Raw genomic sequence first — 24,049 nt, 5'->3', positions numbered from 1 at the left:
GTAATGAGAACCAAATGTACATGGTAGGGATTTATTCACTATGAAGTCTCTTGTCTAAAAGGAAAAAAGGGATTAAAAAAAATAAAAGGGCAGTTTGGAGGGTTGAAATATATAAGCTGGAGCCTTAAAAGTCCGTCTGTTTCTGAATGAAATCTGTTCAGAGGAAGGAAATACACAGAAAGGAAGAAAAGAAAGTAATAACTAAAATTAGGTCCAATAATTTGAGAGGAAGAAAATGAAGCCTATGGGTATCAAAGAGTTTCTCTGAGAGAACTCAGATTGATAACTGCTAAGTGTTCTCATGTGGCTGGGAAGCTGTCATGGACTGCATTGTGGCCCCTCAAAATATGTCCACTTAGGTCATGATTCTCAGTATTCTGTGGTTGTCCTCCATCTCCCTGGACCACCTGAGCTGTGAAAATGCAGATTCCCCAGGCTTAACCCCAGGCCCACTGGATCAGTAATAGATGGAAACTTTTCAAGCACGTGCTGGAGATTCTCTTTTCCTCTCCTCTGTCACCCCGTGCTACCTCCAAATGCTGAAATTTTTACCCTGAGCCTCTCAAAACTGGGACCCTTCCTCAAGACCATAGACTCTTGCTCTAATTACTGTCCAATGCAGAAGTGGGGGAGGGTGGTTGTCTCTGTTTTCAAAGTTGCAGCACTGTCCAATAGAACACTCTACTATGATGGGGATGTTCTGTATCTGTGTTATCCAATATGGTAGCCACCAGCCACATGTTGCATTGAGCACTTAAAATGGGGCCAGTGCAACTGAATGACATGCTTTTAATTTTATTTAAATAGCTTTGGCTTGGGTGACAGTGGAGATGGTTAGACATAAACAGATCTGGGATATTTTTAGAGATACACTGGATAGGAGTTGAAGATGAATTGGGTGGTGGTCATTTAGAAACTAGGGAAGGGACACTGCAGAATCAAGAATGCCATCTAGGTTTTTGGCTTGAGTCACTGGGGGGAAGGGACCATTTACTGAAATAGGGAAGGCTAGGGGAAGGGACAGACTTTGGGGCAATGAATTGCCAGCTCCCTTATGAAATCGTAGGATACATCCACGAATACAGTCAAATCTTGCTGGTCTGGGACACATGGGTCTCTCCAGGTAATTTTGCTGGTCTCTGCCTTGGTTCATAAATTGACTTCATAAATCTTATTCCCTTATTTTCAAATTATCAGAGGTTAAATTCTGGAGAGTTGGAGGCCAGTTTCCTGTCCTTCAGATACCTTCGACATCAAAGAAGTTCCTCACTAAAGCATTCCTAATTTACTAACAAGTTTTGAACTAGGGTAGTTCTTTTTAAGTTAGACTTTTGAAACTTTGAACATCTTCATCCACAGAAAAAATTTTACAAACAGAGCTTAGCTACTTGGCCAAGTCTGTAACATCAAGTTCATAAATATATTAAACTGCCATCTGAGAACATCGCTTAGAATTATTTCTATGGAAAAATTTATTCTGAAGTCTAACTTGGAATTCTCTAGGCTGTGCCATCCAATACAATAGACACAGCCTACATGCGGCTATTTAAATTAAAATTAAAATTCAGTTCCTATGTAACAGTAGCCACATTTCAAGAGCTCAGTAGCCACATGTGACTAGTGGCTACCATATTGGACAGTACAAATAGGGAACATTCCCATCGCAAAAACTTCTACTGGACTGTGCTAATTGTAAAGTCCTTAAGGAAGAAAAAGGCTCTGTGAGTTGATGGTGCAATAAAAACAGGAGTGTGGCTATGGTGTATAGATAAAGGGAAGAGTATGAGATTGGAGAAACTGAGAGAGTTGTATCATGTAGGCTATAGTAAGGAGACAGAATTTTATCTTAAGGGCAATAAAACTGTGACAGGCTCAAATAGAATAGAAACAGGAAGTCCAGTTAGGAGACTACTGAAATAGTCCAAGAGAAATTTTATACTGGACTAGGGAAGTAGTAATTAAGATGCAGAAAATGGAGAAGGATGATGGATATTGTTTTGGGGTAGAAAAGAGCAGATTTGCTAATGGGTTGTGTATGAGCCATGAGGTAAAGAGCTGAATCCTGAATTACATTCCTGGACTAGGTTCCCCTCTAACACACATTTCAAATTTTTTAGGGGGTAAAGGAACCCCAAGACCAACAGTGAGTAGGCAAATGAATATCTGAAGGAGTTTTACTAGAAATAACTGTAGTATAAGAAAACCAAAATGCAGATATGAAATTAGACAAATCTGCAAAGCATGGGAATATGGCTTCTCCTACTCTCATTGGACCTTGAGCAGAAACACACTCAAACATGCTTTATCGCAGTTGGAGGGACAGTAGTCTGAGGGTCTCTGGGCCCTAGGAGCTTCCTGGGTATTATGCCATGAAATCAAAAGGATAAAGGAAACTAAAACCAAAAAACCCGTTGCCGTTGAGTCGATTCCGACTCATAACAACCCTATAGGACAGAATAGAACTGCCCCATAGAGTTTCCATGGAGCGCCTGGTGGATTTGGACTGTCAAACCTTTGGTTAGTGGCCGAAGCACTTAACCTAACCGTTACACCACCAGGGTTTCCAAGGATAATGCCTGAACAGGGACATGAACCCTGGACCCTCAGATTAAAAGTCTGATGCCCTACCAGCTGAGCTACCCAGGCTTAAGGGTAGCTAACAAGAAAAAAACCAGATCTCAACAAAACAAACATAGCAGTCCTGTCTTACCAGAAAGATCAAAAGGTTTCAATATAAAAGTTTTAGGATAAAAGTAAACCTAATTTCAATTTTTAAGAAAGAGACTTAAGTTAAAAAAAAAAAAAACGTGTTTAAACACAGAACAAATTGTATAATGAAATCCTGGTTGATTTTTAAGTGCAATTCTCATTTTAAGAGGATGTGATAAGAGAATCTCAAATACAGTGATATAAAAATACATTTCTTATCATCATGGCCTTCTTGAGTTAAGAGTTCCTGAGATGAGCTGTAGCTCCAACAGGGGCATCTTCTCTACTACCAGGTAAAACTGTTCCTAATGTTTTGTTCATACCACATTCAGTTTGGTGATCTAGGCCAGAGGATAGAATGTTTTTCCAGAACATCTTACGATCATAGAATTTAGCACAGTTTCCCAGTATTTGCAATGATGAGACAGCTATATTCCTTGTATGAGAAGAAACTGGACTAATTAAATTCAAATTGAAATGTAATGATTTGGAGTTTCAAAGTTTCAAGAAAAACATATTCTAATTCTGGGGTTTAGACAAATTGTTATATTTTTGAAGAGCCAGCTAATTTATTTATACCATTTCCCTAATTGAAAAATAGAAATTTCACAATTTAAAATCTTATGAAGCTGGTGATAAAGTGAAGAAAGCTCTTGATAAAACTGAAGGATTTTGACTTTGTGAAATAGTTAAGTGGAAAGAGGGAAATGTTTAAAAACCTGTTCATTTATACATGTTTAACCTCTGTAATTCTCATCTTGCATTTGCAATCCTGCAGAGCACACCTGAACGCAGCTCCTCTTCGGTTTTAAAAGTCTTCTAGTGGGCAAGTGTGATCGAAACATCATGATGTTAGAGTGCAAAGAAACACAATGGAGATACACAGATTTTGCAGGTAAAGTGTTTAGTATTTTGTGGGTCTTAAGAAGAGTGAGAATTAAATCTTTGGCTCCCCAGTGCCATGGTGGTGCAGGCAGGCCGGCCGCAGTGTCAGAGAGGACTAGCTTAGTCCCAGCACTATCCCTTATAAACAGCTGGGTGACCCTGGAGAGTCACTGACTTCCCAAGGCTCATCTGTAAAATGGAAATAAAGACACTTGTTCTTTCTGAGCACAGGCTTAGACTCAGGAGAAGGTAATCTGCAGATGTGCCATCTGTTCCTAAAATAAGGCGTGACTAAGGATTTACCTCAGCATCCCCCTCTCCTTCAGTGGTTACCCGAACGAGATGAGAACATTAACCATGTCTTTGTCAGCGCCCAGAACAGCATCTGCCCAAGGCGAAATCCAATGAAGGTTGGGAATTGACCAAAGGTGCCACGTTCTACCAAGTTGTACGGACACATCTGTTGATGCCCAGCACCGTGTAAACCACCATGAACAGAGACTCTTTTCTAGGAAGCATCGTCAGGCGGCTCTCGCGCAAAATTTTGAGCGGAAAAAAATGAAATGGAGTGAACAGTTTAACTCTTAACAAAAATCCAAGAACAAAAAAATGAAAATGATTTGGAAACGGCAACATTTTAATTAACCAGTTGTCCTCATTCATCATCATCTCCCGTCTGAAAAAAAAATCAGTAATTTTCTGAATGTTCTTATATCTGAAAGTGAAACTAGTTCACAAAATAAAAACATATATAATCCAGTGTCAAAAGTGGTGATTTACAGAAATCACCTTTTTTTTTTTTGCCTCCAACAAAGAAAAAAAATACACGGTTTAATAATTCAGTGTTTGGTCATTGGTAAATACTGTCTGTGTCACACACAATAAGTGCTCCTGGCTGTGCGAGTCATCATGGACCCCAAACCTTTCAGAGTCAAATTAAATGGAGACCACATACATGAGGGCTACCTGAACTGAAAAATGACACTCTCACAAAGTGCATCAAGTGAAAGTCTTTGAAAAAATATCCACATCTTTAAAGGAATGAGAATACTCCTGTTTTGTTATTGGTTCTATTCATTTTAATTATTAATTTTTTGGTCTTTGAAGTAAACTTTTTTTTTGCTGTAAGGAAGTAGTCGTATAACTTTTACAAGTGGAAACCAACAGGCCACTGGCCAGTACAGACACTCTTCCTCCCATACATATAGCTTTCTTCACCCCTTAAAAACCCTCTTTCATGATTTTTGTTATGGTTCAGAAAAGTAAAGAAAATGATTTCAAGTATTCAATTCCTATCAAAAATTGGTATCAAAAGTAATAAAGGACCTAATTTCTGTATAATTCCATGTTTTTAAAAAATAACTTAAGAAGCAAGAGGTTCCGGCCCTTTACTTGTATAAATACCATAGAGTAACTAGAGTTTCTTAAGACAACGTGGAGAAGAGTCTGTGTTTAGCACCTCAATCATGGATCTTAATGTTGGAAATGTCTCTGATACTGATGGTAGAGTCTTATAAGAAGGAGAAATACTGAAAGAGAAAAAAACAGAGAACAGGCATGAAAATTAACACAATTTTCAAAAAAAAAGGCAATGCTTATATTATATTTATTCCTAGTACTATATTTATTTTCCATCACTCCATATGTATAACATATCAAATGATATTTAGAAGAGTAGGGAAGAGAGCTGTGCAGAGAACAGATGCCTTCTAGAGCAATGAATTGGGATATCAATGATCAGGAAGATGGCACAGGACCAGGCAATGTTTTGTTCTGTTATATATAAGGTTGCTGTGAGTCTGAGCTCACTTGACAGCCAGCTAACACAACAACAACAACAACAAATTATGACCCTCTTGGAAACTGAACCAGAGTCTTTGGGAAAGAAAACTAAGCTCTCTGATTTATACAGTAGCTACATACCACATGTCACTGTTGGGTAGTGCAAAACATACATGACTTTGAACCAGAAGGTACAAGTCTTGGTTCCAACTTTGCTCCTTATTCACTTTAGTCACTTCTCTAACCCCTCTTCCCTTATTTGTAAATACATGGAGACTATTTTTACCTCACAGAAGTACCATAAGGATTGAATGAGATAATATATGTCAAAGTGCTTTGAGAAATATTAACTGTACAATGTAAGATAGTTGTCACTCTTTTCCAAAGGAATTGTTGGAAGATTAACACTTCAAAATTGTGTAAGAAAAGGAGGCATGGCCTTATGGTCATATTATTTAAAAATGTGTAAACTAGTAAACCTGAAACAAGAATGTAACAGGATATAACAAAACTGTTAGAAGTTTTAATCACAAAGAATGTAATACTTACAAATTGACCAACAGTGGACTACAGACACGAACTTCTCAGTTTTAAACAGGACACAAGTTACCCAGTGTGATGGTTAATTTTCTGTGTCCCTTTGGCTAGGCTATGGCACCCAATTGTTCGGGTGGACACTAGTCTAGATGTTGTTATGAAGGTATTTACATATATAGTCAGCTGACTTTAAGTAAAGGAGATTAAACTCAATAATGTCGATAGGTCTCATCCAAACAGTTAAGGCCTCAGAGCAAAATTCTGAGGTTTCCAGGAGAAGGAAAAATTCTGCCTCCAGCGAGTAACAGAAATCCTGTCCCAGTTTCCAGCCTGCTGGCCTGTCCTAAGGATTTTAGACTCAACACTGCAACATTAACTCTTTCCTGAGTGTCGAGCCTACCAACCTGTCCTAAAAATTTTGGGTTTGCCAGCCTCACAATCATGTGAACTAACTCCCTAAAATCAATCAACTGATCAACCTCTCTCTCTCACAAAAAGAAGTATGACTTTATTATTGTCTTTATTTGGAGATTAAGTATGACTAAGTACAGAGAGTGTATATATATGTGTGTGTGTATATATATATATACACACACATATATATATACACACACACACACATACACCCTATTGATTCTGCTTCCCTGGAGAACACTGACTGATATTATAAGGGCGGTTCCTACATCAAATAGATTTGAAAGGCAAAGCTGCAGGTGGTTGGATGTAAAAAACATAGAGGAGGAACAAGTATAAGTAACGTCAAATATTAAGACCTGCTTGCTATTTACTGAGGAGCCCTGGTGGCACAGTGGTTAAGTGCTTGGCTGCTAACTGATAGGTCGGCAGTTCTAACCCACCAGCTGCTCTGTGGGACAAAGATGTGGCATTCTGCTTTCATAAACATTGACAGCCTTGGAAACCCTATAAGGCAGTTCTACCCAGTTCTACAGGGTTACTATGAATCAGAATTGACTTGATGGCAATGGGGTGGTGGGTTTTTTGTTGTTGTTGTTATTTATGAACTATTAAAACACCTGTAAGTTTAATTCCACCTCAAATTCATACAATCCCATCCCACACTTCTGGAAACAAGAGCTAGAAAATATCACAGCATCTGCAGGTCTCCTCCCACAGTGACAGTCAGGGGTAATTATCAGCTAGTACTCACTGACTCACACGTAGCTCTTGCCAAAATTACAATAAAGTACCACCTTCTCCAAGTCTAGGAATTAGTGAAAAAACAACTCATAAGGTTAAGTGCCACCACTCAGAGTCAGTCTGAAATGGGTTCAGCTTATAGTTTCAAATTCACTCCTGAAGACTGGCCCTAAGAGTCTGGACTGGAAGGTAAACCAGTCAAGAGAAATGAATATCTAATTAGAAATGACAAAAATAAGACACTTGCCACTTCTCCTTCACAGTTACTTTCCTTATTTTTCACTCATTCTGTATCCATACAGTTACTCTTTAAAGGATCTTATAAGCCAGCAAAACATTTTAACCTTGAAAGAGTGAATTTAACCTCACTGTATAATAATGCCTTTTAAAGATGTGAACAAGAATTCTACTTTTCATATGTTTCTAGAAAGTAATGTTGCTGCGTGCCATCAAGTTGGTTCTGACTCATAACATCCGCATGTGACAGAGTGGAACTGCCCTATATGGTTTCCTAGGCTGTAATCTCTACAGGAGCAGATCACCAGTTCTTTCCTCCCACAGAGCCACTGGGTAGGTTTGAACTGCCGACCTTTCAGTTAGCAGCCAAGCTCTTAACCACTGTGTCACCAGGGCTCCTTTCCATAAAGTCATAGGAAGGTCTTTTTACCCCTCTTCAGTTATAATATATATATATATATATATTTTGCTATTTATTATAATATTCATCATGATAAACTTATCTATGCCTTTAATATATATATCATAAGAACTAATAAGGAAATGCACTTTTAACATATAATATGCACTTTTAACATACAGACCAGTGTTATTCAATAAAATATAATGCAAGCCACATGTGTTAAGTCTGCATTTTCTATTATTGTTGTTGTTAGGTGCTGTCGAGTTGGTTCCAACTCCTCAGGACCCTATGTACAACAGAACGACATATGCTGGTCCTATATCATCCTCACTATTGTTGCTATGTTTGAGCCCATTGTTGTAGCCACTGTGTCAATCAATCCATCTAGTCGAGGGTCTTCCTCTTTTTCACTGACCTTCTACTTTACCAAGCATGATGTCCTTCTCCAGGAACTGGTCCCCACAATATGTCAAAAGCACTTGAGATGAAGTGTTGCCATCCTCACTGCTAAGAAGCATTCTGGCTATATTTCTTCCAAGACAGATTTGTTTGCTCTTCTGGCAGTCCATGGTATATTCAATATTCTTCACCAACACCATAATTCAAAGACATCAATTCATCTTTGGTCATCCTTATTCACTGTCCAGCTTTTGCATGCATATGAAGTGACTGAAAATACCATGGGTGGGGTCAGGTGCACCTTAGTCCTCAAAGTGACATCTTTGCTTTTTAACACTTTCAAGATTTCTTTTGCCCAATATGTCATTTGATTTTTCTTTCTTTTAAAAAAATTGTGATTTAGGTGAAAACGTACAGCACCAATGAGTTTCTCATTCAAAAATTTATACACAAATTGTTTCATGCATTGGCTGCAATCCTGCATTGTGTCAGCACTCTCCCCCTTTCCCTTTCCACCTCAGGCTCACCATATCCATTCATCCAGTTTTCATGTTCCCTTTCGCCTACTCGTCTTTGTTCCTGGGCAGGTGCTCCCTATGTGATCTCGTGTACTTGATTGACCTAAGAAGCACGTTCCTCATATATGTTATTGTTTGTCTTACAGGCTTGCCTAATCTGTGGCTGAAAGGTGAACTTTGGGAATGGCTTCAATTCCGAGTTAGAATGATGGCTGGGGGCCATAGTTTCCAGTGTTCCTCCAGCCTCTGTCAGACCAGTAAGTCTGGTCTTTTTTGTGAATTTGATCATTTGTTCTATCTTTTTCTCCTGTTCTGTCTGGGACCCTCTATTGTAATACCAGTCAGGGTGGTTGGTAGTGGTTGCTGGGCACCATCTAGTTCTTCTGGTCTCAGGGTCATGTAGGTTGTGGTTCATGTGGTCCATGAGTCTTCTGGACTAATTGCTCCCTTGAGCCTTCAGTTTTTTCCCTCTCCTTTGCTCTGGATTAGAAGAGACTGACAGCTGTATCTTAGATGGCTGCTTGCAAGCTCTTAGGACCCCAGATGCTACTCAACAAAGTAGGATGTAGAACATCATCTTTAAGAACTATGTTGTGCCAATTGATGTAGATGTCCCCCCAAGTCCATGGTTATAATACACTTTCGTCCATCCCCACCAAGTAGTTACCTTTTCAAGTTCATCCAGCTTTTAGCTATTTTGCTGAAGGCCTCTGAGCCAGGGGCTGTCATAGCTTCAAAGTCTACTAACTGAAAAAGAGAAATTTAGAAAAGTGATTAAATATGGAGGAGAAAGGCTTAGTATGAAATCTGTTCAAGTCATTCTAAAATAAAAATTCACAGATTGAGATTTAACACACAACCATTCTCCCATTTCAACTCCAACATACCTTCCCTTTGGGAATTTTTCCTGCTATTTCTTTTCCACTTGCCATCAATGCTCCCACTATCACCGAATAAGCTATTACACTGTTCAAATAAAGAACACTTATTAATCAATCCTGTTCTATAGGAGTCTATAAATAGTTATCATGTATAAAGCTCACCATGTACTTTCTATCATAAAAAAAAAAAAAAACCTTTATTTCTTTTAAGAATTCTTTGGATATTAAAAATAAGAGCATTTTTATTTGTCTTAAAAATGTTTACTAATACTAAGGGTAACTGTGACAAAAACATTCTTCTTCTGAGAAAAAAAAAGTGCTTTTCTTTCTATGAATACTTTTCTTTCCACTTGGGTTTTCTATTCTAGTGAAATAATGAGTTATAAAAATGTGCCCATTTATATTTTTAACAGCTTCATGAGGCTTGGCTTTAAAATGCATGTATACAACATACTCTGTAAATAATCTTATTTTTCAAGCATTAAAAACTTTGGTCTCCAAAGAAGAAAAGCAGAACCTATCCTCAGAATGTGCTAACACACTGGTCTGAAAACTGATGTTCTCTAAGTTTCCTCCTTGACATGTAACAGATCATTTTTTATTTGGATGTTTATTATGCACCGACTGTGCACTTGTGTGAGGCACTAAAGACACAAAGAAAAGTAAGACTAAGCTCTTGAGTTCTGAGCATGCAGTCCAGGAGACAGACAGCATGCAGCTCAGGGATTACAGAGTGCTCCGAGGGCATTGGAGAACACGAGTACTAGATTCCAGGGACAGCTCACCGAGGAAGACCTCACAGAGTCTGTAAGTATCTGAGCTGCACATTTGAAGGATGGGGCAGAGTAGGGGGACAAGTGGGCAGGGACGGGCTGAACAGAAGGGAAAGCATGTGCACTGATGTGAAGGTATGCAAAAAGGCATGGAGGGGTGGTGGAGGGTGCAAACAGAACGAACCACAGACATTCCCAAGGGTAGAGAAAAGGGCAGATAAAAGGGAGTGGTGATTAGGCTGTGACGTAAACCAGGGCAGGATCAGGACTGGCACTGGCCACCATGCCTGAGTTTGGATTTCTGCCAGAAGGTACTGGGGAGTTGCTGAAGCACCGTAAGCAGGCTTGCGTTTCAGAGATAATGGGTGGCTTGGTGGTGCAGAGGGAGGGGAAGGAGAGAATCCTGGAAGCAGGGGAACTGGTTAGAAAGGTCATGGCAGAAGATGATAAGGGCCATAGTTTATGGAGTAGCTGTGAGGATAGGGAAGAGAGAGAATAGAAGCTTGGAAGGCACAATCAACAGGGTAGGGACTAAACAGTGAACAGATGTAGGCGTGAAGGGGAAGGGTCAAGGATGACTGGAGCTATATTTCCTTCCTATACCACCTGTGAGCCAGCAGAGCTGTGTGAGAGACAATGAAGTGAGTACTGTGCACACGCTGTAGAGATAGATAGGCCTTATGCACATCATGCATTCAGTGGATACAACTGATCATAAGTATGCTGACTATACAATATGCACATTCCTGCTATGTTTCAATGGTTTATTATTATAATAATATATTTTATTGCCACATTTAGTTTTACTTTCTAAAGCATTAATTAAAGATACAGACATTCAAGCATATTATTTTAGCCAAAACATCTCAAGCTTAAATGTGTGTTAGCAAGAGGAAAATACCATTTACATGATATACTGTGCATAGTACTGGAAAAGGGAATAGAAGAAAACTCCACTGACATATCCCTTGTTTTAATAGCACTTAGAAACAAACAAAAGACCCGATGTATACAAACGAGTAGGCTAAAATTCTCTAAAATAATAGAATTATTAAGGAAAGATTGGTGAACCAATGGTTTATAACAATTAATGGCCAAGGGGGTGGGAGATAAGGGTCTGGCAAATATAAAAAATTAAAATACACTGAGTGCAATGTACAGCACAGAGTAAGCTTTAATAAATTTTTGTTGAAGAAATGAATCCCTAGCTTATGAAACTTGTTGTTGCTGTGTGCCATTGAGTCTATTCTGATTCATAGCAACCCTACAGGACGGAGTAGAACCGCCCCATAAAGCTTCCAAGGCTGTAATCTTTATGGAAGCAAATTGCCAGGTCTTTTCTCCCACATTGTTGCTGAAGAGTTTGAACTGCCCATCTTTTGGTTAGCAGCCAAGCACTTAACTGCTGTGCCACCAGGGCTCCTTTTATTAAACTTAAGCATACCATATTAGAATTAATTTTTATCATTCTTTTTTAATGGTAAGGTAGATTAAGGAGATTATTCAAAAAAAGAAAGAGGGGGTGTGTCTCGCCATTACTTTGTATACTTTTGTACCTCCATTCGTAACAGGCAGTAAAAGCAAAAAGGACCAAATTTTTTAATTAAAAAAAAAAGTTTTTAATTATAGAATATCATCACCTGGAAACCCCGGTGGCGTAGTGGTTAAGTGCTACGGCTGCTAACCAAAGGGTCGGCAGTTTGAATCAGCCAGGCACTCCTTGGAAACTCTATGGGGCAGTTCTACTCTGTCCTATAGGGTTGCTATGAGTCGGTAATCGACTCGACGGCACGGGGTTTTGGGTTTATCACTCACCTGGATCCTCGAGAGAGTGGCATTAAATTATAAAAGTAATAAACTAAGGATAAGATTAAGTTACAAACAGCATCAGCCTCCTAGGAAAAAAAGATACATGCCCATTAAAGATTAGATTATAAATTTTTATAGGTGATTAGACATATAATGATCACTTACATCAAGAAAAAGGTTGTTTCTTGCCTCTACAAAACCTGACTTTTTACATTCTTGAATATTCCTTACTCTTCTTGTATCATTTTTTTTTCCAATGATAGGGTATACACACAGTTCAATTTATAGCACTATTTTCCCAGTTGTTTTTTTAAACTTCAACTTTTTCTGATAAACATAACAATCTGTCTCCTTTAACGTTATTTAAAATGTCAAAATATATATTGTGACTAAAATAAAACAAAAGCACTCATTAATACTGAATATGGTTCCTCAAAGTACATGCATCCCTACCCCAGAAGATTCCACTAAGCCCCCACTCCACACTAAGGTTTAGGTGATAAATATGCTTAATTATGTATATAAGTTCAGATGCTTAGCTGTATGTATGAAGGGATGCCAGTCAGAGAAGTGAGGTGACGTTCTGAGGGCCCCAGGCACCAGTTCAGGAACACAGTGGATGGTGCGCCTACCACACTGCAGGTACAGTGGCAGGGTAGAGACACACAGCTGAGCATGACACAGAGCCTGCTCCAAGGCAGGGCAGGCCACCAAGGGCAGAGGCTACAGCCTAGGAAGGGGCTATCAGGTGCAAAGGACCATAACCTCAGTCTACTTTCACTACCAAATTAAATGTATCATAAGGACTAAGTTCAAAAGCTCACTACAAAACATGACTGTAAGCAACAACCGCTGTGATGGCAAGAAAATGGAAGATAAAGGGGAAGCTTAAGCCGTTTTCATTATGGACCAACTTTTTCATTTAAATCTTGTTGAAGACCAAACTTATGATAATGTATAACACGGTATACATACCTTCCAACTATATAAACTTATCGTTTCCCCCCAATTACTGTAGTTACTAAGTTTTTTTTCTACGAGAATATTAAAAAAGAAATACTTATAGATCAATTAAAACTGACATCAAGTATAATATGTTTATTCATAAGGAAGGGCAGAGATTTTAAAATTTTATAAAAGAATCACAGAAAGAGAGGATAAAACAGAAATAAACAAAAACTCACCCCAAATTCTGACGAGAGAATCAATACCTTTCCTTTTGCTGTCAGATCTTTATAAAGTGCATCTATTTCAGCATGATACAATTGTGTTCTTTCTTCCGTGGTTTGCGTTTCCACAGAAAAGAGTATATTACCAACTCTAAAAATACAAGAATGAGTGTAAAAGGCACATATTATACAATTCAAAGAGCCAAACACAGACAGTAAAAAAAAGAAGCAAATAGCATGCTGATGTGGCACTAAACAGATCTAAGAATATATCCTACCTTTTCAGTTATAGACAGAAAGGTATGTTTCCTAAGTATGCAATTATTCCATAAAATGTGACATAAAGGCTAACCAGCATCTGGCTTAGTCCTACCATATGTATTTATTATATGAGCTTAAGCTAATACAGGGAAAACAAGTATACATAGTAAAGAATGAATCTAAATGGCCAGTAAATATTTTATAGACAGTTATCCCATTACGACTGAAAAAATCAGGAGCAAGAACTGTGTTATGAAGGAAGTTCAGGGAGTCTGCTTTTTAAAACTAAGCTTCTGCTTCATGCTGTTAAGCTCTATGGAAGATATAAAGTCCTTTGATGCTATGAAGAAAAGCAGGGCACAGATGTCGCCTTCACTGAGTAAGGAAGGGAGTAACAAGGCCACACATTATTATGAGACCCTCTATAGTACCATAACATAGTTCAGTAGGGGTTCAAATAAGGCAGCGACTACATCTAATTTGGAAGACATGGAATAAAAAACAGGAGATGCTTGGTAGAAGAAGTGGCTTGAAGATGGATCCTGAAGAACAGATATGGGATGACCAGGAGCCTGGAGAGGAGAAGTGGCAGGTGAACATGGGGAACAACAAGCAGTCCAGTCTGATTAGCAGGCAAGACTCCTACAGGAAAATGGTGGAAGGTGTGAACCTGGAAATATTGTTTGAGGCCACACTATAGAAGGCCTTGAGTGCCCAGCAGAGGGCTTGGTTTTGGTACCTACAGACAACAGAGTATGGAGAAGTGCTCTTTGGTGCTGGGGGACTGCCCAGCGGAGTAAAGCTTTAGGAATGTTAATGTGGCAGTGATGCACAGATGCATATGGGGTGGAGAGACCAAGTATGAGTCTCTGCGAGAGGTTATGAGGCCGAGACCAAGGGCAATGGGAATGAAAGAAACACTGTGCATGGTAATGAATGGGATGAGGACAGTTGAAGAAAGAAGGGATTTTATATACTCTTTTATTCAGAACTTCTATTTCTGCCTAAGAACTTAATCTGAGGATATACATGATGGATATATAAAAAGGGAGGAGAAATGTTTCCTTGAACAGGCAACCCTGAAATTCCCTTTCGGGCAAGAGTACTTTAATTGGGAAAGCACTTTGATTAAGTCGCTTAGGCTAGAGATTGGGACCTCAAAAATATGCAACAGCAACACAATTTGAAAGTTGTTAAACTGCTGTGTACACATGAAGGCCTGTGTGAATAAGTTTTGATATGGAACCTAAAGAAGAGGTTCCCTGTTGTTTGAGAGAGAAAAGCACATGAAAAAGGCAGAGCCCAAGAGGCAGAGAGGCCAGGAGAATATAAGTCATACCCTGATCACTGAACTGGCAGGAGTCATTGGGAAAGCTCTGACCTTCCACAGGCTACGAAACTGAGGAATGTGTCGGGGGGAGAGGGAGAAGAGAGAGGGGATCCCCTAGGTAATTCCACCTAAAATTCAAAGGATATGGAGGCTCCTACATGAAGTTTGGATATCGCAACCCAAACCCATTGTTGTCGAGTCAATTCTGACTCATAGCTACCCTCTAGGACAGAGCAGAACTGCCCTATAGGGTTTCCAAGGTTGTAAATCTTTACGGAAGTAGACTATGGGTCTACATAGCTGAGGAGTAGCTATGGGTTCAAACTGCTGAACTTTCAGTTAGCAGCCAAGCACTTAACCACTGCGCCACCCCACCAGGGCTCCTTGTTTGTGTATCAGATGTATATAAAGGTATAGTTAATAAAGATGTTCACTGCAGTGCTATTTACAAAGTAAAAAAAAAAAAAGAAAAAGGCAAGCCCCTAAATGGTCAATAACAAAAAATTAGTAGGAAAACCTCTGCGACATCCATACAATGGAATACTATGCAATGATAAAAAATGTTTGTACGAATATGACACAGGAAAATGTTCATGATAAAACAATAGAAAGGGTTAAAAAAAACAAGTTACAAAACAAGATGTATAGTATAATCACATTTTTTAAAATATCTTAATGATTTTTACTTTTTAGTTTTACTTTTCTATATATTCTAAATTTTCTACAGTAAGAGTGCATTACTCTTGTAATATATTAAAACTTGTATTATAAAAACAAAACTTTACAATGGTTTCAACTTGCCAATCTCCCATCTTATTTCCATTTTATCAGTCAAATCCTTTCGAAACTTCAAGAATCCAGAAAAATGCTTTCCACAAATTAGACATTGTACTAAAGATCTAGAAAGTTGTTAGATTTAGCACAGTCAGAATTTATCTGCCAGAGTGATACCCTAGCTGTCATATCCAAAAGATGACTGGCTGTAGCTACACACTGGAGCTTGATCATTTTCATTTCAGGATAAGAGCAAACGCCTACTATGACGGTCTCCCAGGCAACACCAGGCATGTGTACACTTCTGGCCACAAGCCCCTACCCCATCCCCACACTGAGGACACACACATACTTGTCTCCTGTAATAGTGATTGTGAATCCATCATATTCCTTCCCTGGATCTTTGAGGCTGGGGACTTTTGTGTTCACAGTGAACCCATCCTTCGTTTTAGTATTAAACTGCTTTCAGGGGAAAAAAAAAAAATCAATGTCACTAGTCTACAATTCACTATAAACCCCATCTGCATTTCTGTAGTGCTGCCTCCAACTCAGATGTGTTTAAGAAGGATCACAGAAGTCACCTGATGCACAAGACCGTGTGCTCCGTCACAGCAGTTGGTTCCTGAGGATGCCTCTATGGCCAGCACAAACTCTGACAGCCCCAGTGATGCTCCCCGTGACCCCTACTGGCGTCCAGCAGAGGGCCTTAGCACAAAAGCCCCCCCCTTCCCCCCCCCCCAAAAAAAACCCAAACCCATTGCCGTCAAGTCAATTCCGACTTATAGCAACCCTACAGGACAGGCTAGAACTGCCCCACAGAGTTTCCAAGGAGTGCCTGGTGGATTTGAACTGCCAACCTTTTGGTTAGCAGCTGTAGCTCTTAGCCACTATGCCGCCAGGGTTTCCAAAAGGCCCCCAGCTCCCCTAACCAATGAGGCAAGGTATTCTGCTCACTCCTGCCAGCTTTTTCATTTTTTTGTTTTTCACATCATTTATCTCTCTAAGCAGCAACTTTCTTGGCAGAGCAGTTGTACTCAATATCCTGTAACTCAAAAACCAACTTATGTTTATGTTAGTGCTCCTTCAAAGTAGGGTTTGGGTCTATTACGATTTATCTGAAAAGTACTCAGGTTTATATTCACCCACTGGAGAATGCCATTTACGCACAGGCCGGCTCCCAGCCTGCAGACCACACCACAGAGTACGTTAAGGGATGGCACGGCTGTACGAATGGCCCTCAGGACAAGCTAAGCATGGGGCAGATTCAGATGCCAACTTTCTTTTTTGTAATTTTATTTATTTTGTTATTGTTGATGAGAATATACACAGCAAGACATACAACAATTCAACAGCTTCTACATGCACCATTTAGTGACACTGATTACACTCTCCGAGTTGTGCAACCATTCTCATCTTCCTTTTCTGAGTTGCTCCTCGCCATTAACATAAACTCAGTTCCCCTTAAGGGTCTTATTTAATCTTTCGTGTTGCTATCATCAGTTGGCTCCCATACAGATCGTTCTTAAAAGAGCGTAATGCTCAAGGGCAGACATTTTTTTACTAGTTAAGCTAAACTACTGCATAGTTTTAAGAAGACTTCAGAGGATATTTTTGGTTTAATCTTTAAAACTTAAATCGAAAATACTAGATGTCAACTTGCTGTTTAAAATATTTACAACAAAACTGAAATGCCAATAATAGGTCTGTCTTTGCCCCCCAAAAGCACCCCCTAAATTCTAAAACCAGCAAGACAGATCAAGTGTCCACAGCAGGTGCAGAGAAGGATGGGGTGGACAATGGGATGTAAATGTAAGCCGACAGCTCAGGCACTCAGGGCCAACAGCGGGAACTGAAACAGAGTGTCTGACACGAAAAATATGGTTTTTATAAAGAATACACAGAGATGGAGAAGGAGAAACTTTGTTAAACACTGAGGATACACCAATTCTCATTTAATCCTCACAACATACTTGTAAAATAGGGTCGGATCTCAATTTTACAGATGAAATGAACTTGGTGACATTAAGTACCAGACCTGAGTTACACAGCTGGAAACCAGCAGAGTAAGAATTTAAGCACAGGGCTTTATGACTTCAAAGTCCACATTATTTTCTAAGAAGCTGCCTCTAGGGGACCTAAGTGTGTTGGTTTCCCATCAAGAGTATATTGTGCATTTTCGGTGGGAGCTGTTGCAGTGTCATACTTTACTAAGCACTTTAAACACAAAAATATTTTGTTTTATATACTTCTAAGTGTGCCCTTTAATGACCAATGTATCAGTTGTCAGGTGCTGTCGAGTCGGTTCCGACTCATAGCTACCCCACGCACAGCAGAAACACCGCCCTGTCCTGTGCCATCCTCGTAATTGTTGTTATGTTTGAGTCCGTTGTTGGGGCCACTGTGTCAGTCCATCTCATTGAGGGTCTTCCTTTTATTCGCTGACCTCTACTCTACCAAGCATGCTGTCCGTCTCCAGGGACTGGTCCCTCCTGATGATATGCCCAAAGTATGCGAGATGAAATCTTACCATCATTGCTTCTAAGTAGCATTCTGATTGTACTTCTTCCAAAACAGATTTGTTCATCCTTCGGGCAGTCCATAGTGTATTCAATACTCTTTGCCAACACCATAAATCAAAAGCGTCAATTCTTCTTCAGTCTTCCTTATTCATTGTCCAGTTTTTGGAAGTTTATGAGGCGACTGAAAATATCATGTCCTGGGTCAGGCATACCTTAATCCTCAAGGTGACATCTTTGCTTTTTAATACTTTAAAGAGTTCTTTTGCAGTAGATTTGTCCAGTGCAATATGTTGTTTGATTTCTTGACGCTGCTTCTGTGGGTGTTGAATATGGATCCAAGTAAAATGAAATCCTTGACAACTTTAATATTTTCTCCATTTATCATGATGTTGCCTATTGGTCCAGTAGTGAGAATTTTTTTCTTTATGTTGAGATGTAACCCATACTAAAAAGGCTGTAATCTTTGATCTTCATCAATAAGTACTTCAAGTACTCCTCACTTTCAGCAAACAAGGCTGTGTCATCTGCATATCACAGGTTGTTAATGCGTCTTCCTCCAATCCTGATGCCTTGTTTTTCTTCATATATATAGCCCAGCTTCTCTGTTTGCTCAACATATAGATTGAATAAGTACAGTGAAAGGATACAACCCTGATGCATATTCATAGTCCTGGACTAAAGCTAGTAAAGTGTGGAAGTGATAATGTCACCCCTGCCATCTCTCAGGCAACACAGTCAAATCATCAGAGAGACCTCATACCAACAAGGGCACAGTGACAGCATGTCTACCTTCTCTCAGGCTGTGCTCTAAATGACCAGTCTTATATACTATTTTTAGTTTTCCTTTTACACCAGACATATGTAAGCTTATTTTTTATTTTTTAATGCCATGGTAAATTTAAATGCCTAAAATAACCACAGAAAAGCAGTTTAAAAACTCTGAGACACATTCCAGTTTTCTTTCTGTAGTGCATCCTAGGGGCCTCAGCAAAGCCATTCTGCCCTCTGGGGGACACTTTGGGAATTTAGGAGAGCATTTTGGCTGTTATCAAGTAGGTGGGGTATCACTGGAACTCAGCAGGCAGCGACCAAGACTCCTAGAGGCTCCACAATGCAGGGGATGGCCATACAGTATGCATGGTTCTCCAATGCCCATGGGACATTTGTGTAGATGGAGAGCCTGTTTAACCAGTGGTTAAGAGCAACAGTGAGCTACGGCTGCTAACCAAAAGGTCGGCAGTTCAAATCCACTAGCCACTCCCTGGAAACTCTATGGGGCAGCCCTACTCTGTCCTACAGGGTTACTATGAGTTGGGATTGACTCGATCGCAATATGTTTGGTTAGGCACTGCTCTGTTTTACATTTTATACACTAAGTATTTTTTACAAAGTTTTAATATACACTGAATTTTCCAGGAACACAAACAGCAGATAAATTAAGAGAAGAATGTATTATACAGAGTTTGAAACTTTACTAAGAATTGTTTGCAATTTCATGACACCAACCACAGCACAGCTCCTGTGTCCCCAGTATGACATACATATACAGGGCTGTCCCATTCACCATGACTTTACATACAGGGGCAAGCAAATGACTACTTCTTTATGATTTTAGCGAAGGCATACTGACTGTATACTGACATACTGAAATACACAGCATGGCCTTTTACAACTACTTTAGGGCAGTTTTTCTTTTTCTGGGGGGAGAATTTTTAGAGGTGATACTCTCTAAAAATATCACTTTAGTGTGGTAAAGGGGGCATTCAAACATGTTTGATGAGTTAATACAGTAGGTTTGAGAAAGTTGTGAAATGCTGCACTAGTTCATCAGACCCGGACAACAGCTCCTAAGGTAGATCTGGCAAGAACCTCTGCTCTTAGCAGATGAGGACCTGGGACTCAGCCTGGTCCATGGCTTGCCCAAGATTAGAAAAGTAGATGCAGATGCTGGCTCAAAGATGCTGAGGACGGACGGTGCTCTGATCCCTGCAGTGGCGTTCTGCTTATCCTTAGAAATGTATATGCTGTGATTATTCATATAAACTTCTGATATTTAATTTGGTATAAATCAATCTTATCTACTATAGCTACAAAAGAGCCCTGGTGGCGTAGTAGTTAAGAGCTCGACTGCTAACCAAAAGGTCGGCAGTTCAAATTCCCAAGATGCTCCTTGGAAACCCTATGGGGCAGTTCTACTCTGTCCTAGAGGTTTGTTATGAGTCAGAACTGACTCAATGGCACCTAACAATGACAACAACAAATAGCTACAAAGAGAACATTTATTCAAGTTTTATATTAAAGTTCAAACCGTTACTTATAAAAGCATATCCGCCTGCCATTAGCACATTTTTGAGTAGTTATACTTTTAGGTGGATAAAAGGTTCATAAAGTTATAACTTTTCAACAGATTATACTTTTAATCCACATAATTTTTGTCACCTGTAGAGTCCTTTACCTTGAATTCAAATGTTTCTCATATTGACATGGCCATTGCTACTTTTCTTCTCATTAGCAGTTGCCTAGTATTACCTTTTCCCCTTTACTTCTTTAAATATCATTTTGTTGTAGGTGTCTCATGTAGAGAACAGATAGCTGGACTTTTAAAAACCAATCTGAAATCCTCAGTCTTTCTGTAAGGGGGATGCTTACTATTAATGTTATGTCGAGGCTTGTCACTGCCATCACATTTCCTATTGACCTTACCGCTTTTTCTCCTCTTCGTAAGCCTTTAATTTCAAATGATTTTGTTTTCATTATTCCATTTTCCTATCTTATAGAGGTTTAGTATTCTTCCAGTGTTTATCTTTAATTTTTTTTTTAAGAATTTGAAATTTCTTTATTGAAAAGGTGTTTCTTCCTCCACTTTTTAAATTTTTTTTTTAATTTTATTGTGCTTTAAGTGAAAGTTTACAAACCAAGTCAGTCCCTCGTACAAAAACTTATACACACCTTGCTATATACTCCTAGTTGCTCTCCCTCTAATGAGACAGCACACTCCTTCCCTCCACTCGCCATTTTCGTGTCCATTTGGCTAGCTTCTGACCCCCTCTGCCCTCCCATCTCCAGACAGGAGCTACCCACACAGTCTCACGTGTCTACTTGATCCAAGGAGCTCACTCTTCACCAGTTATCATTTTCTATCCCATAGTCCAGTCCAATCCCTGTCTGAAGAGTTGGCTTTGGGAATGATTCCTGTCTTGCGCTAACAGCAGGTCTGGGGACCATGACCTCTGGGGTCCTTCTAGTCTCAATTGGACCATTAAGTCTGGTCTTTTTACAAGAATTTGGGGTCTGTATCCCACTGCTCTCCTGCTCCGTCAGGGCACCATCTAGTTCTTCTGGCATCAGGCTGATGTAATCTCTGGTTTATGTGGCCCTTTCTGTCTCTTGGGCTCGTAATTACCTTGTATCCTTAGTATTCTTCATTCTCCTTTGGTCCAGGTGGGTTAAGACCCATTGATGCATCTTAGATGGCTGCTTGCTGGTGTTTAAGACCCCAGATGCCACTCTCCAAAGTGGGATGCAGAATGTTTTCTTAATAGATTTTATTATGGCAATTGACTTAGACGTCCCCTGAAACCATGGTCCCCAAACCCCCACCCCTGCTACACTGGCCTTCAAAGTGTTCAGTTTATTCAGGAAACTGCTTTGATTTTGGTTTAGTCCAGTTGTGCTGACCTCTCCTGTACTGTGTGCTGTCTTTCCCTTCACCTAAAATAGTTCTTATCTACTATCTAATTAGTGAAAACCCCTCTCCCTGCCTCGATTCCTGCTCTCATAACCATCAAACAATATTTTCTTCTCTGCTTAAACTATTTTTCGAGTTCTTATAATAGTGGTCTCGTACAATATTTGTCCTTTTGCAACTGACTAATTTCACTCAGCATAATGCCTTCCAGATTCCTCTATGTTATGAAATGTTTCACGGATTCATCATTGTTTTTTACTGATGTATAGTATTCCATAGTGTGAATATAGCATAATTTATTCATCCATTCATCCATCGATAGGCACCTTGGTTGCTTCCACCTTTTTGCTATTGTAAACAGTGCTGCAATGAAATGGGTGTGCATGTATCTGTTCGTGTAAAGGCTCTTATTTCTCTAGGATATATTCCAAGGAGTGGACTGCTGGATTGTATGGCAGTTTTCTTTCTAGCTTTTTAAGGAGCCGCCAAATCTATTTCCAAAGTGGTTCTACCATTTTACACACCTTTAAATTTTTGTGTCTACTTTTTTCTATCAATGTCAAGGGTTAGTCAGTAATGATATTCTCTCAGTGACAAAACAAGTACCATGGTGCATTTACTTTCCTCAATTTTTAATGTTGAAATTATCTAGCATTTTAATTCCAGCTTACATTTTTTATATTTTTTAACATTACGCATTAGCAATACATTTTACTAATTTCTTTGTTCACCACTATTCCTTATATCTCATGTTTTCTCTTTTCTTGGATTCATTTTGTGAAAGTATATCCTTGAGTTATTTTGACAGAGAGGATCTGGGCTTGATGTATTCCTGTGATTGTCCAATGCCTGAAATAGTTGCTTAGTATACTGTCCAGTTTTATTACTGTTACAGTGTGGAAGGGCCATTGAGTGCCAGTTATTCCATGGCAGACAGAGGCAGAAGTCAATTATATATATTCTTTTCTCCCATCAATGGCTGTAAGTCTAATAGAAGTAGATCGCCAGGTCTTCTTCTATGGCCCCTGCTGGGTAGATTCAAAACACCAGTCTTTGGTTAGTAGCTGAGCACAAACCATTCGTGCTATCCAGGGGCCTTCAATTACATGTATTTGTAAGCTTTCTTCTGTTTCCTTCATTAACTACTTCCTCACAGATTAATTCTTCTGTTTGAGTCTAATGCCTGTGCTTCATTTTCTTTTGGTTATTATTCAGAGTATATTCATATTAGTGTTTTCAGGTAGTATGTATTTTAAAACATTTATGGCACAATGTTAATAAACACGCATTAACAATTAGGAATTCTTTTTAAAAAGTACTGTAGTTTTTTTCCCCCTAAAAATATTTACCAAATTTTTGATAAATTTACCTTCATAATTGGAAGAAGGTCTTCTACTTTGTGAACCTTTTCCAGAGCTTCTCTGACTTCTAACAATCCTTTAGGATTATTAGCTCTTAAAAAGAAAAGAGAGAGACAGATGGCAAGTGAGATTAATACAGAGATGTAATAGCTAGTTATGCTATTACTTTCAAATTAATTTTCCTTTATTATGAGCACCTCAATGTTCAAAATGATGAACCACAACTGAAGTTTCTAAATCATGGAATGGCTTCATCTTAACGATTCTGGGGCTGCAGATGAGAATTAAGGAAATAAACAGCAGTCCATCAAGAAGATGAAAACGGAAAAGCAGAATGAATTGACAGCCAGTGTTTGGTGTATACATATACTGGCTTCGGTTTGCTTATAAAGCCTTGATTCTCCTATACCAACTCTGAAATTAGAAGTAAAGTTGCTCAAACAGAAGCTTCCTGTTAGGTATTTAAACCAATTTTATATTTATCTGGTCAAAACTAACCATTCAGATTTTTTTTCCCCTAGTGTTCTGCTCACTGTTCCGCCTATACCATACTGCCTTTCAATGCAGAGAGACTGAATATTAAAGCTGGAACGCGTAATAGTTAAATTCAAAGAAACCTCTTGCTTTGTAGAGGAAAGAGACTAGAAAATTCACACTATTGACTGTAATATTAAAAACACTCAGATGGGGTCCACTGATTTCATGAAGCTATTAAAACGAAGATTCTCACAAGTAATTATGAAAGGCTTTCTGTTTCTAAACATTACATAAAAATTAGATGCATTTTGTTTAGTCTGTCAACGTGGGTTTAGTTTTTAAGGTAAATATAACAAATGGAAAAACATATGAAATCAAT

At 39.1% G+C, this 24,049-nt stretch overlaps 1 protein-coding gene and 1 non-coding gene across 10 annotated transcripts in view; both read right to left on the bottom strand.

Moving 5' to 3' along the window:
* Positions 1-2,573: 2,573 nt before the first annotated feature.
* On the bottom strand, positions 2,574-2,646 carry TRNAK-UUU (transfer RNA lysine (anticodon UUU)). Its single transcript has one exon. It is a non-coding gene; the product is annotated as a tRNA-Lys (tRNA).
* A 723-nt stretch (positions 2,647-3,369) lies between these two features.
* The window catches only part of TTC13 (tetratricopeptide repeat domain 13), a 92,416-nt gene continuing 71,736 nt past the window's right edge, over positions 3,370-24,049 (bottom strand). For 2 of the 9 annotated variants that reach the window (XM_049868639.1, XM_049868643.1), the window contains 7 exons: positions 23,202-23,286; positions 15,978-16,087; positions 13,276-13,411; positions 12,098-12,177; positions 9,516-9,594; positions 9,296-9,375; positions 3,989-5,123 (listed from right to left, as the gene is read on the bottom strand). In XM_049868639.1, the coding sequence (XP_049724596.1) occupies positions 5,009-5,123; positions 9,296-9,375; positions 9,516-9,594; positions 12,098-12,177; positions 13,276-13,411; positions 15,978-16,087; positions 23,202-23,286 (685 nt within the window). In that variant the 3' untranslated portion in view covers positions 3,989-5,008. The other 7 variants (XM_049868640.1, XM_049868644.1, XM_049868638.1 and 4 more) reach the window with 6 other exon arrangements.

The sequence above is a fragment of the Elephas maximus genome, chromosome 24 (assembly GCF_024166365.1).
Source record: "Elephas maximus indicus isolate mEleMax1 chromosome 24, mEleMax1 primary haplotype, whole genome shotgun sequence".
Lineage (NCBI taxonomy): Eukaryota > Metazoa > Chordata > Mammalia > Proboscidea > Elephantidae > Elephas > Elephas maximus.
This window is presented reverse-complemented; position numbering and strand designations above follow the sequence as displayed.